The sequence below is a fragment of the Hippopotamus amphibius genome, chromosome 8 (genome assembly GCF_030028045.1).
Source record: "Hippopotamus amphibius kiboko isolate mHipAmp2 chromosome 8, mHipAmp2.hap2, whole genome shotgun sequence".
Classification (NCBI taxonomy): Eukaryota; Metazoa; Chordata; class Mammalia; order Artiodactyla; family Hippopotamidae; genus Hippopotamus; species Hippopotamus amphibius.
In genome coordinates this window covers 128,203,272-128,217,679 of record NC_080193.1, presented here as the reverse complement: position 1 = coordinate 128,217,679, position 14,408 = coordinate 128,203,272, and the positions used below count along the sequence as shown (strand labels likewise).

At 43.9% G+C, this 14,408-nt stretch overlaps 1 protein-coding gene across 3 annotated transcripts; it reads left to right on the top strand.

Moving 5' to 3' along the window:
• Positions 1–218: 218 nt before the first annotated feature.
• CDCA7 (cell division cycle associated 7) lies at positions 219–12,785 on the top strand. Of its 3 annotated transcripts, XR_009055222.1 has the most exons (11): positions 219–503; positions 3,387–3,512; positions 3,931–4,167; positions 6,705–6,941; positions 7,239–7,316; positions 8,300–8,503; positions 8,910–9,047; positions 9,801–9,950; positions 10,370–10,506; positions 11,468–11,663; positions 12,545–12,785. XR_009055222.1 is itself a non-coding variant. In XM_057747142.1 (10 exons), exons 1-10 carry the CDS (start codon positions 483–485, stop codon positions 11,496–11,498), a joined length of 1,359 nt encoding a protein of 452 aa, XP_057603125.1. In that variant the 5' UTR covers positions 219–482; the 3' UTR covers positions 11,499–12,785. The 3 variants fall into 3 exon arrangements, 2 of the variants coding, with proteins under 2 accessions (XP_057603125.1, XP_057603126.1); XM_057747142.1 differs by having other exon boundaries at positions 11,468–12,785; XM_057747143.1 differs by lacking the exon at positions 3,931–4,167 and having other exon boundaries at positions 223–503; positions 11,468–12,785.
• Positions 12,786–14,408: the final 1,623 nt, after the last annotated feature.

Genomic DNA, 14,408 nt, shown 5'->3' with positions numbered 1-14,408 from the left:
CCGCAGGGAAAGTGCTACATGCCGAGACCCGCGCGGCTCTCCATTACCCTCACAGCCACTTTTCTCTCCCAGCCCCGGAGTTCATGCAAATCAGTTTGCAAACCCTGGGGCAATACGACCCATTTTCGCGCCATTCGCTCGGGACCGGGCAGCTATGTAAAGAGAGTTGTCCTAGAGCTCCCAAGGCACCCCTTTTCAAAGGAGGATTTTAGGGAACTGCAAGGTCATCCCTGGACGTCAGTGTATTTGGGGGGACTGCTTTTTTTCCCGGAGCCAGTGGGTCTCTCGCGCGGGTGGGCCTTCACTACAGCTGGCAGGACCTGCGCCCCGACGCGGGAAAGCCGGCCGCGCCCCGCCCCTCCGGCCCTGGCTCTGCGCGCCCCGCCCGCCGGCCCTCGCGGCTCGGGCTCCGGCTCCTGAGCGGTGGGACGGTGGCGCGCGCGGCTGCTCCGCTCTCCGCGTTCCCAGCGCCGGCCGCCAGCATGGACGCTCGCCGCGTGCGGGTGAGGCTGGACGGGCGAAGGCGCGGGGTGGGCGCGGTGGGTGCTGGGTGCGGGGTGCCTCCCTCCCGCTCCGCCGACGGAGTGCCCTTAGCAACTGGTGGCCGTCCCGGGCGGCGCCCGTGTAGGCAAGCCCCTGATTTTGTGCACTTGGGGGTAGTTAGGGGACGAGGGGCTGTCCCCGCCGGGCGTGTGCACCCGGTGCGCGGGCGGTCCGGAGATTTGAGAGGTGTGCAGGATGGTTGGCAGCCCGGCGGAGCTCAAGGCCACGTGCGCCCGAGGTGCACGTGAGCTGGGGGCCGGCCGGGGCGGGTCGGTCCCCCATTGTATTGTGTTCGCTGGCCGGAGCCCTGGCCGCGGGGCGCGGAGCCGAGCGCCGCCCGGCAGCCTCCCCGCCCTTGCCCGCGCGCAGCCCCGGGCCGGTGTGTGTCTCGCCGCGGACCCGCCCGCACGCACTGGGGGTCCTTGGGCGCGCTTCCCGCGCGCTTTTGCATCAGCCACTTCGGCAGCGGCTTCTCATCGCTGAGGGTGGATCGGTTTGGAGTTTAAAGGTCTTGCAAACCGGTGTCTTTAGAACTTGGGTTGCACACACTTGAGGGGGCATTTCCAGTGCCAGGCGGTGATTTAGTGCAATGGCACTAAAGACCTGGTGGTCTGAGCGGTTCGCGGACCGTTTGCTCACTTGCCGCTGCCTTCCCCACCCCCCAGCCTTACTCGCAGCAGTAGGACGTAGCCCTGAATGGGACCGTACTGTTTGCTCTAACGGAAACCGGAACGGAGGGTCTGCCCAGGAGAGGTTAGAGGGTGGGGGGTTGGGTGAAAAGGAAGAGAGTGACACGCTTAAAATAAATATCAAGGCTAAGGGACCCACGTGGGGAGGCTGGGGTTCCCTGGGGGTGGGTGGGAGAGGGCGTGTTGGGGGCGTGGTTTCAGAGACATCTCCTCCGGAATGGACCTAGGAGAGCCACGTGTAGCCGGACTTGGGCCCTGACGTGCCTGGGTTCAAATTTGGGCCATCGTGGGTCTTGAATAATCTATTTCACCAGTGTTAGCCTCAGTTTCTATCTTTGTTGCAAGGAATTAATGTGAAAGCATACTTCGTGCCTGGCACAGAAAACACCTATTAAATGGTATTAGCTATTACCTGTCTGCCAAGAAAGCCCATCTCAACCATGACCATTTGCCTTGCTTCTTTCTATGTCATTTCCTCCAAACATACATTTTCCTGATAACTAACTCTTGGCATGAGCTGACTAGTTAAAGCCCAGCAAGTATTTCCCTGAGAGCTTCCAATAGAATGCCTCCCTTGAGGCTGTTTTGGGCGTCTGACTGCTGGCAGGTATATTGATAACTAAATGACGATAATTCCTGCAGTAATGCAAGGAGCACTGCTGTTTTAGGAGATTGCAGATTCCTTCTAGCCCTGTGGTGTTGGGCAATCTATTCCACCTCCCTGGAGCCTTGAGTTTGTTCATCTGGAAAATGGGGAGTTTCTGAGATCTCCTTTAATAGGTAGTACCTCTACCTATTATCAGATTTTTCCTGCCTTTCTAAAAAGACAAAAGACTAAAACTTCCGAAGATGATTGAATGGAGTCTGTTGAGGAGCACTGGGTGGTTGGGTTCCATCATCATGCAAATAATTTTATTTGCAAGAGAAATGCATAATGTTAGGCGCAGAAGGAAGGTCAGAATGTTCTGTTCACCCGACACCTCACATCTTGGCATTATTTTTGTGGGACCCATAGCAGAGCTTGCCTTCTCAAAGTTTTCAGAGTCACTTCTGTTATTTGATGGCCATATTTCAGGAAAATATAGGAACCATTACAACATTTAAGAAATCTCATTAAATTTTAAGGAATGATAGAAACTGCTGTCTTTTTAACATGGATGCCAATTGTGTATTCTGATGAGCAGTGCCAGGCTAGTCAGTGTTTATGAATGAAGGAAGCATTTTCATATCTACAGGCCATTTGTATCTTATGAAAGGACTTCTAAAAACTTAAGACTTGGGGATTCCTAGGTGGCGCAGTGGTTAAGAATCCGCCTGCCAATGCAGAGGTCACGGGTTCGATCCCAGCTCCAGGAAGATCCCACATGCCGCGGAGCAACCAAGCCCGTGTGCCAAAAAGAAAAAAAAAACAAAAACTTAAGACTTGTGCAGCAAGGGGGACTGCAGAAAGAGCTGAAGGTCTGGTCAGTCTAATAGAGCCCTGAAGTGGAGTCAGGCATTCTACCTGGGTTTGGAGGACTGTTTGACCTTTAACTTGGCTCTTGTACATTTGCTCACTGGGTTGATATATTTGATTTGTAAGGACTTGTGCTGAAATCATTATACCCCTCCTGATTGGCACAAGGCCTGTTTGAAAGCCTGCCATCTTGAAGTAGAGGTGTTGCCCAGTTTTTATAGTTTGGGAAATTAGCATCACAGTACAGAGCCCAGAGCTTACATAGAAAGACCTCATTAGCTTGATTTTGGCTGAGGGAGAGAAATCACTCTACCATTTTGTACTTTTGAAGTACAGTCTAATTTTTATTTTTATTTTTTTAAGGGCAGATTATAGGAGTTTAGCTTTTAACGCTTTGGGAGCTCAGTGTAATAGGGCTAAGAGTTGGGATCTCTTAAGGTGGGTAAAGGGTAGCTCTACAGATATTTGAATAAATTGATAGTTGTCGTTATAATATTCCTTCAGCGGGATCTCTTTTTAGGATTTTACCTGGTTTTGAAAAAATTTTGTAGCAATTGCAAACCCTCTTTCTGTGTAGGGTATGAAAAGTGGACATATCTCGTCTATGCTGTCTGAACCTACTCAATTCAAAAGTGATATCTTTCGTTAGATTCTGCAGTAAGCATCCCATTTAATAGTGTTGCCATTTCTGTTTGCAGCAAAAGGATCGCAGAGCAAAGAAGAACTTCAAGAAATTCAGATATGTGAAGTTGATTTCCATGGAAACCGCGTCATCCTCTGATGACAGTTGTGACAGCTTTGCTTCTGATAATTTTGCAAACACAGTAAGTGCTGCCTGAGAATAAACAGAATGGAGTCTGCAGTGCTCAAAATGCCCCAAATGCTTTGTGCGTGATTAAAACTGCTTGCTTTCTGCCTACATTTCTATACAGCCGTTATGAAAATACAGTATGCACTGTAATTTCATTTCACTTTTTGCTGTGGTTCTAGGTAGTAATTGTTGGAGGTAGATTAGCTACTTATTCTATCCTTTTGAAATGTCGCCTAACCTAACATGCCTGATGATTTGCCATAACAACTCAGAAATCATTTGTAAACCTCTGAACCATTTTTCTTTGTAACAAAAGCTATTCTCTTGTAGTGCACTTGTAAATGTGATTTGCTCTCTGCACGTTTATGGAAAATTGGTTCTCGAAAAAGGAAAAAAAAATGCACAACCACATTTATTTATTTATTTTACAGAAACCTAAATTCAGGTCAGATATCAGTGAAGAACTGGCAAATGTTTTTTATGAGGACTCTGATAATGAATCTTTCTGCGGCTTTTCAGAAAGTGAGGTGCAAGATGTATTAGACCATTGTGGATTTTTACAGAAACCAAGGCCAGATGTCACTAACGAACTGGCCAGTATTTTTCATGCCGACTCTGATGATGAATCGTTTTGCGGTTTCTCAGAGAGTGAGATACAAGATGGAATGGTGAGTTTGAGAATTTCACCAATATCAAGAAATAAGGTACATTTAGAGGCATGACATACTTGCTTAAAAAATTTTTTTTCCCTTATGATTTTCGTTTTAGTCATGCCAGAAGATTTTGTTAATCTTTTAAAAAGTTTTAAGAGTATTTTCTTCATATCTTAAAGCATTTTTTTTACTAACATAGCTCTACTTGTAAAGCTTGACCATTTTTGTAGTCTCAGAAAATCCTGGAACCTGGTAAGATAAAATTGGCCTGCCTGCAGATTTCTGTTGCTACAGAAATCCAGCCTAATCAGAGGAAGCACACATGTCCTCAAGATGAGCTACAGTCACATTTAAGCTCACTTGCCCAGCGCAGGGCCTGACATAGAGTAGGCCCTTGGTAAATGTTGGTTCCTGTAGTGGCTCTGTGCCTGCACCTGGAAAGCCTGTGATAACTCGCATGCAGGAGCTTGAGTGCAGGTAATGACAATCAGGGCCCTGCCTGCTTCCACTTTTGCTCCTTTGTTGGCTTTTCCTGTGCATGCCGTCTTACCTTTAGCCTCTGCTGTCCTCCTCGGGACACTGCTTCCGCTGATGCGCCTCAGTCCCACGCTCCCCGAGCATGCTGTTTACTTCTGCACACGTTTTCCTGTTAGCAAGACTTTCTTGACAGAGGAAACAGTGTTGATTGGCAGTCCAGGTGCATGCTCTTCAGCTCATTGTGGTTTGACACGGGTCCACTGCTTGGGACCACACGTGAGCAGCACTGACATAAGTGAGAACGCCTGACCAGGGAGTGTTTTATCACTATCTGACTTCATGATAATGTAATACTTCCTCTAAGAGGTGATGTTGGTCTAAATCAGTGCGTATTGGAGTTATTGGTCTACAAATCTGGATGTGACCCAAACATTGTCTGCAGCCTGAGTCATTTCTGGGCAGTGTTTCAGTTCTTTGTATATGCTGTTTGTTGTGACTGATAAAATGCCAATTGATTAAAAGGCTTAAGAACTGGTAAAAATTTTCGTCATTTTATATCTTTCAACCCATGCATACTAAAAATACATGAAGAGTACAAAAAGCGATGGGGATTTTGGAATGTTTAAAAAATGGGTCTTCCATTTCTGGCACTTTATGGGTGGTATTTTTTTCTTCTTTCTTTTTTTGTTTCTTTTCAACCATCACCACAATCCATTTCAGAATATTTTTATCACCCCAGAAAGAGACCCTGTACCCATCAACAGTCACTTTGCATCCTTTCCCAATACCCTCAGTTCCTGGCAACCACCAGGAACTCTCATAGATTTGCCTATTCTGAGCATTTCCAGAATAGAACCCTGCAATATGGTCTTTTGTGACTGGTTTCTTTCACTTAACATAATATTTTCAAGGTTCTTCCATGTGCCAGTACTTCATACGTTTTTACTGCTGAATAATATTCTATTGTGTGAATATACCACATTTTATTTATCCATTCATCAATTAATGGATGTTTGGGTTGTTGACACCTTTTGGTTGTTAGCAATGATGCCGCTGTGAAACCTTTGTGCACAGGTTTTTGTGTGGACATGTACTGTTCAGTAGGAGTAGAATCGCTGAGTCATACAGCCTGTGTGTTTAACTTTTTGAGGAATTGCCAGGCTGTTTTCCAAAGTGGCGGCACCATTTTACAATCCTACCAGCAATGTGTGAAGGTTCTGATTTCTCCACATCATTGCCATACTTGCTGATTTGGGTGGGAAGTGATAGCTTGTGATTGAGTTGCATTTCCCCAGTGGCTAATTTTAATACATTTTAAATGATGGAAACGTATTACTTTTGGAATCTGAGCTTTTTAAAATTTGGGGCGTACAAAAAGTGGATTAGAGAGGGAGGTAGTCAAATTCATAGAGACAGAAAGTAGAATGGTGGTTGCCAGGGGCTGGGTGGGGAGGCGAATGGGGAGTAATTGTTTAATGAGTATAGAGTTTGAGTTTGTGAAGGTGAAAAAGTTCTGGAGATAGATGGTGGTGATGGTTGCAAAACAATGAATGTATTTAATGTCATTGAACTGCACACTTAAAAATGGTTAAAGTGATAAATTTTATGTATATTTTGCTACAATTTTTTAAAAAAAGGTTAGAGCATTGAGACATCTTTAATATAGTTTAATACTGCCATAAACATTGAAGTCATGTTTATGAGAGAACACACATTTGTTCTTGGGGGAATTATTTTAAGATACATAAAGATTCTACTTTTAAAGAAATGAAAAAGGGAGCTGGGATTTGCACATTAAAAAAATGGCTTGGAACCACTGGCCTCGGGACTGTGAAGGTGGCTTATAACAGTGTGCCCCAGGTAGGCTCCCTGAGTTAAACTACACTCAAGTTGTCGTATTTATTTGTAATTCCTGATATTGTTACCTAGAGCTGTCAATTAAACTTGACAAAGTGTTCAATGGAAATGTATTTGCTGCAAGTGTCTTTTGTTCCAAAGGCATTTTGTAGTCATACTCTTGCAGACTGTGTAACAATCAGCAAGTCATTAATGCCTTGCTCCATCTGATTGACTAGAGGCTGCAGGCAGACCGCGTGGGCTGTCGGACCCGCAGTCAGTGCAGGAGTTCCGGACCTCTCCGGGTGGCCATGAAGTTTCCAACTCGAAGCACCAGGGGAGCAGCCAACAAAAGAGCAGCGCCCCCTGAACCCTCAGAGAATTCTGTGACCGATTCCATTTCTGATTCAGAAGATGAAAGTGGCATGAATTTTTTGGAGAAAAGGGCTTTAAATATAAAGCAAAACAAAGCAATGGTAGGTATCTGGCTTTGAATGTGTTAGCACTAACCCTTCCTAGCTCTTCTCTAAGTCACTTGTTGCTTATATCTGTGTCGTAAGCATTATTTTCCTTGTAGCTCTGAAATCTTCATAACATATACTTTAAAATGTGTTTCTTTCCCTAGACTAACTTGTGTTTTTTTAATCCATGAAAGTCTTGGTGAATGTATAGGGGAAATCAGAAACTGAGACGTGCTGCTGTGATTTCCGAAATTTGCTTGTTTTCAGCAGTTATTCTAAACCAATACTTTGTTTAATTTTCTCCCTTTTTAGCTTGCAAAACTAATGTCAGAATTAGAAAGCTTCCCTGGCTCCTTCCCTGGAAGGCGTTCCCTGCCAGGCCCCAGTTCAGTAAGTACAGATCCTTGTTTGTATGGTAGTGTTTTGGGGAGGTCTGAGGTAGATGTTTTACGATATTTTAAAGTCCATTTCGTTATTTCTTGTGGTCTTATAGACAGACTTAGAGGTGATAGAGGAAATCTTCTGACAGATCTCAGGGACCTCTTCCTTGCACCCTGGGCCAGCTGTGCCCCCGCCTCACGTGCCAAGCTCCTGTGGGGCTCAAATCCCACCCCCCTTCTTTTATTTTTGGCCCTGCCGTGTGGCATGTGGGATCCTAGTTCCCTGACCAGAGATCGAACCAGGCCCCCTGCAGTGGAAGCGCAGAGTCTTAATCACTGGACCGCCAAGGAAGTTCTCAGACCCATTCTGATTGGTTATTTCTCTCCTTCCCACCCAAGTAAACTAAGACCCTCGGGTAGGGAATAAAGATCAAAGATTTTTTATCCCAGCATTGGCATATTCCTCCTACATGGTAATTGATATTTTAACAAGTCTAAGAATGAAAAAAAAAGAAAGAGAAAACGATTTCTTAACCAAGTCATGGCCCAATATGGTGCAGCTCAGGGGAATCTGGTGTGTCTGCTGTGATACAAAAGCAAAGATTTCCTTTCCCACCTCTCCCTGAGCAAGAATAGAACAAGGAAAACTACAGACATTTCTCTCTTGGGCAGTATAGGAACAGTGAATATGTTTCAGGGCTCAAGAGATGTTGTGGAAAATATTTTTTTTGGAAAACGAGATTCTTTCTTACATCTTTATTAAGTAAAGAATAAATAGATTATCCCTCAGCTTGAGAGAAACCAGGTTTGGTGTTACAAAAGGCAAATTACAATGGCTGTATCGTTCCTGGGCTCATTTTCCGTGCATTACAGAAAGGATGAAGCAACTTAGAAAGTAGAGTACTCCTTTTGCTTAAAGGAGAACCTGCTTCAGGAGAAGGTGCCACTTCTCACTGTGGAATAAACAGATCCCATCCTCCGTGTTTTGTTCAGCGTCCAAAGACACCCCGAAGGCGCACATTCCCAGGTGTCGCCTGCAGGAGAAACCCTGAGCGGAGAGCTCGTCCTCTCACCAGGTCAAGGTCACGGGTCCTTGGGTCGCTCAGCGCCCTGCCCACAGAGGAGGAGGATGACGAGGAGGAGGAAGATAAGTACATGTTGGTGAGAAAGAGGAAGCCTATGGACAGCTACATGAACGTGAGTTCTCCGCTTTTATGCTTTTTCTTCTGTTTGTCATCTTCTGTGGGCCCAGGATCATGGACACATCACGGGAGCACATGCAACGTCAACACTCAACACCAATGATCAGTAGTAAATGTTCTTCTCAAACCATCCAGAATTAAGGTTAAGGTCACATCAGTTTATTTTGATGGTTCTTGGTAGCAGATGAGAGAAAGTTATCTTGGGCTTTTCTTAATTGTAGGAGTCATTTCCATAATGTTGTTCCGTGATTCTTAGGAAACAGGACTCACCCCTTCTCTGAAAGCTCTAAGCACAATTTCTAGGTTGAATTCTCTGTGAAGAAATGACAAAGCGAGTATATGAGATTCAGAGCTGGGGAGAGCCAGGAAGGACACCCTGTTCCCTGTTTCTCTTTATGCAGGAAGATGACATGCCCCGAAGTCGTCGCCCTGGATCCATGACCATTCCCCATGTAATTCGCCCGGTGGATGAAATCACAGAGGAAGAATTGGACAACATCTGCAACAACTCTCGAGAGAAGATCTATAACCGTTCATTGGTTAGAGTCTCTAAATGATGTCTGAAATGTACACGTCTGTGAGAGACATTTTGCTGATGTTCTAACAGTCTTAGCATATGAGATGTGTGCCTGTGTGTTTTTTTCATGTAAGAAAAGAGTTTTGCAGCATCCTTGGGATTTAAGCCTTCTTAGCAAGTTAGTAGCAGTATTTGCTTAGTAATTCTTCAGTAGCATCAGATCTTTTAACTTAGAAATTGATTCATTCAACATAAGTATTAACATGTGCTTACATAGATAGGTGCTGGGGATGTGGTGGCGTGCTAAAGATAAAAAGATAACAGGATTTGGGCAGGGTTTCTTCTGCATGATAAGATCTTTTCTTAATGTAGTTTTGATAACATTAGCTACTGTGTCTGCCAGTAGAATGAAATCATCATGCTTGAGATACTTTTCATGTCCTGGCATATGCAGGTGTATATAATATAGATGTGAACTAGGATTCAAAGAGGAAATATCAGACTCTATCCACAAAGAAGGACATTCTTTTCTTTTTTTTCCCCCTTAACATTGTCTTTTTTGTTGTTAAAAGAAGGATTTTTAAATTTTATTTATTTATTTATTTATTTATTTATTTATTTATTTATTTATTTATTTATTTGCTGTGCGGCTTGCCGGTGGCAATGATATCGTGGAGTCCTCACCACTGGATCACCAGGGAATTCCCAAAGAAGGACATTCTTTAAATATTCTCTCTATAAAAAGCAGTGTTTTTGTTTTTCTTCTTATTTGCAGGGATCGACTTGTCATCAGTGCCGCCAGAAAACTATTGATACCAAGACAAACTGCAGAAACCCAGAGTGTTGGGGTGTTCGAGGCCAGTTCTGTGGGCCCTGCCTTCGAAACCGTTACGGTGAAGAAGTCAGGGATGCTCTGCTAGACCCAGTAGGTGCCTTGAAGGGGTGGGTCCTGTGGGCTGGAGGGTCTGCCGTGAGCTGATAGGGCCAGAAAGAGATTGAGCCCTTAGTGCTGTAGGGCATTCATTTCTGGGAAGGCAGATGAATTCATAGGCATGGGGCTGGATAGCTGTGAGCCCTCCTGGAATGCTCGGGCCCCGGCTGTTCCCGGGAAGTCCGTTCTCCATTTACCCCTGCTAATGGCTGTGTAACTTTTTCTGCGGGATTTCCTAAGGGAACATGGTGAGGGACTAATGGATGTTAACCATGTTATGATTTTTTTTAGTAATAATAATAAAAAAGATCTGAATGCAATTGATGATGCCCACCTTAGAGGTTAAACAGGAGTAGATTAAGTAAGCTGGGGCGAGAGGTTGGACTTCAAGGTTCCTTTTCACACTTCTTCAGAACTGGCACTGCCCACCGTGTCGCGGGATCTGCAACTGCAGCTTCTGTCGGCAGAGAGACGGGCGGTGTGCAACCGGGGTGCTCGTGTACTTAGCCAAGTACCACGGCTTCGGGAATGTGCATGCTTACTTGAAAAGGTAGGGCTGCTGTTTCTTTCTTCCACACCCAAATCTTACATTCGGTTTCGGATCTTAATAAAAAGATGGTAGAAGTCAGAATAGTGGCCGTATGGAGGGCGGGAGGGTGCAGGTGTTAAGTAGAAAGGGGCACATGGGGGGTCCGGGAGTGCTGGAAACATATCTTCCTCTGGCTGGTGGTGACCCTTGTGGGCGTGGGTGTGTGAAATTCAAGCGTTACATTTAAGATGTGTTACAACTCAATAGAAACGTGTTTAAAAGAATGAATTAGGCTCTCAGAATATTGTTTTTTTTTTTTTTTAACTTTTTTTTAAATTGAAGTATAGTTGATTTACAATGTTGTGTTACTTCCAGGTATATACAGCAAAGTGATTCAGTTATACATATATACATACATACATACAGAAATATATATATATATCCTTTTTCATATTCTTTTCCGTTATGGTTTATTACGAGATACTGAGTATAGTTTCCTGTGCTACACAGTAGGACCTTGTTATATAGTAGTTTGTATCTGTTAATCCCAAACTTCTGACTCAGCCCCCCCCCCCCCCCCTTCCCCTTTGGTAACCATACATTTGTTTTCTATGTCTGTGAGTCTGTTTCTGTTTTGTAAATAAGTTTTCATTTGTGTCATATTTTAGGTTCCATGTATAAGTGATACCATATGATATTTGTCTTTCTCTCATTTCACTTAGTAGGCTAGGTCCATCCATGTTGCTTGCAAATGGCATTATCTCATTCCTTTTTCTGGCCGAGTAGTATTCCAGTGTGTACATGCACCACATCTTCTTTATCCAGTCCTCTGTCGATGGACTCGTAGGTCGCTTCCATGATTTGCCTATTGTAAACAGTGCTGCAGTGAACATTGGGGTGCATGTGTCTTTTGGAATTAGTTTTCAGAAGAGAATTCTTAGGCTGAAAACCGTATCCTGACATGTTCCCTCTTCTCTTTCAGTCTAAAACAGGAGTTTGAAATGCAAGCATAATAATTGGAAGATCCACTACCTGCCTTCCACTTCACACATCTTTCTTGTTAAAGTTTTCAATTTTGTCATGTGACTGAAACGCGGGTTAAGAATTCTGATCATCGGTCTGTCTTATAGGCAAATCGAGTTAACCTCATTAGACGCGCATGTCTGGGCATCACAGAGGTATAGTGCTAGCTGTACTCTGCCCTCCTGCAGTTTCTCCTTTGCTTTCCCCCCCAACCCCTCACTCCAGGCCATCCCCCCCTTATTTTCAGTGGTTCTCTTCCATCACTTAGTTTTGGAATCCTTTTTAAATGACAATTTTATGAAAGCATGTTTGATTTAATTGGTGTTGAAATAGCCCTGGAATCCACCCATAAAACCAAGCACTTAGAGATGCAGTAGTAGTGTTAACGAACTACATCTATCGAATTCCAGAGACTCGCCCTCTAACTTGCTTACGTGAAAACGCTGGGTCTGATTTAGTGTTTTTTGACATTTTTAACAGAATCAAGGCACAAAAGTCTTAAAATCAGGTGGAAAAATTAGGTGATTGTTGGCAAGTGGAGCACATGACTTTGGAGGCCTCTCAGGAGACTATTCCACGTATCGTGCTTATTCAAGTTGTCACAATTGAGGCTTAGTTGCTACTGATTTCTTCTACCAAGTGCATCTGGCCCACACGGACACGACCTGAAGGTTCACGGGCAGTGCTAACGCTTGAAATCATTGTAGAAAAGCCATCCTGGGGAATTGGGATGGGGAGGCTTCAGGAGTAGGCCTATTTGAATTCATGGAATAAAACTTTAGGATAATTGTAGTTTGCCAAGTGTATGTCAGTTCATAACATAAGGTATTTCAAATAAATTCTTGATTATGCTGCATGGAAAATTGATACTTATACTTGGCTACAATTGTTTGCAGTTTTTGCTTTGTTGAAGAAATTATAAGCCAGGCACAGGGTTCATGTTCAGGTTTGAAGCACTTTTATAACACTGAGAAGTGCCTTTTTGGAGAAGGGTGTCTTTCAACAGTTTGCTAACTTGACATCTCTGCCAGTTTAGTTTCTAGGCAGAATCCGTGTGTCGTCTCTCCCTCCCCCTGTTGTGGCGTGAATCCAATCATTGGGAAGAGGAAGAATCTAAGAGTGTGTGTGTGTGTTCATTTTGCTTTGCATCTGCAGCCCGTAGCTGTGCTTGTTCAGTGTTTGGTGCATAATTGGACCTTGAATCCATACATGTAAATAGAGCTTTTGATCTGTTACGCTTTTATACAAAGTTTTTTATTTTAATAATAAAACGTTTTGTTCTAGTTTGTCTGCTTTATTTTTAAATCTTTGGTACTCAATCTTACTGCACTGAGCCCTAATTTTTTCCTCCTATTTAAACAAAAGACCATCTCTGCCTTTTCGAGAGCACCCCTTTTGGTTTACGTTTCTGATGGTCAAGGGCCAGCTCTTTTGAGCAGGGCCTGGCTTGGTGATTTGACTAATAGCTATGAGTCAGAATCGGCTGAGATGGCTGCATCGCCAGATAGAAAATACGGGTCTGTGAAGTTTTACAATGTTGTTTTCTTTTCTTTGACCATTTGCCAACCCAAGAACCAACAGTGATTTCACAATACCTGGCTTGCTTTTATCAACTGTTCGGATGTTTATTACAGACACGCTGTGCCTTGAGACCTGTTCCAGAACTGAAAGAAGCATTTCAAAAGATGAAAAAGGCATGGTTCAAAAGTTCTCGTACCTGATTCTCTAGAGCAGGGTTGGCAAACTACAGCCTGTGGACCAGCTTCTGCTGCAGCTGATATTCATGTGGCATATGAACTAAATATGTTTTTTTACATTTTTAGAGAGTTTTTAAAAAAAGAAAGCATGTAACACGGTGGCCTACAAAGCCTGAAATATTTACATTCTGCTGCTTTACAGTAAGTTTGCTGACTCCTGCTTTAGACTTATCTGAGAAACCATGTTTTCCCCACACATATTCATTTGGGGAGAAGATCAGGATACATGAAGTTACGCAACTGTTACTGTATTCTATATAGGTCCAAAAGAAATTGGCATTTCTTTTTGTAAGCTCTTAGTATCTTAAGAACCCAAATTATAACCCAACCCGTTTAGGGATGCAACTGGGAGGCTTTATATTTTTGGAGTTAATCAAAATTGGTCGTTGTTTGGAACATTTTTGGTGTTACCACGTTTTAATATTATAAAGTGGAACTTAGGTGGTTTTCATTAAAAGTATTGCTAGCAACAGCTGATGCTGAAGCTTTGTACCCTGAAAGGATTTACAGTCTAGTGGAAGAACTAAGACAAAAACCTAAAAGCAACATTGTGCAGGAATGAAGAGAGGAAAAGTAATTGGCCTTTTCTCATTAGCAGGTGTTTTACGGCATTGACGGGCAGGTCCACTGCTCTGTCTCAGCCTTGACTGGGAACCTCTACTTTCTCCCACGCACCTCACTGTAAAGCTCCACATACCATCCCTGAGTTGAGAGGACTCAAGTTTGGACAATTAGATGTGAAAAGTAGGAATTGCCTTTGTATTTCTCCATCCTGGGTTCCCAGAGATGGTATCTCACCTTTATCTCCACCTACGAGGAGGTTGAGAAAGGAAATAGAAACTGTAATAGACTTCAGTACTTTCACAGGAGGGGCAAAGGCAGTAGTTGGAAGGTGCCGCAGGAGGGGGTTGTTTGTGCTTTATTTTGCTTTTAGGAAAAAAGAAGAGGGAGCTCCTGATGGCTCAAGCTCAGGTAGAGAATTGAGTTATTTGCATACCAGGGGAATGGACCACGGGTTCAGGGATTCAGAACATGGCTGCAGAGGATTAGGCTCGGAGAGGAAAGTGACAGCAAATCCTGAGGGGCGTAAAAGGGGAGCAAATGTGATTTTGTGCTGATGTTAACGGCACATGTGTGGGGCCG

Coding starts and splice junctions, on each gene's coding strand:
- CDCA7 (XM_057747142.1), top strand. CDS start 483: ATGGACGCTCGCCGCGTGCGG. Junction 504..3,386: donor TGGACGCTCGCCGCGTGCGG/GTGAGGCTGGAC, acceptor TTCTGTTTGCAG/CAAAAGGATCGCAGAGCAAA. Junction 9,048..9,800: donor AGATCTATAACCGTTCATTG/GTTAGAGTCTCT, acceptor TCTTATTTGCAG/GGATCGACTTGTCATCAGTG.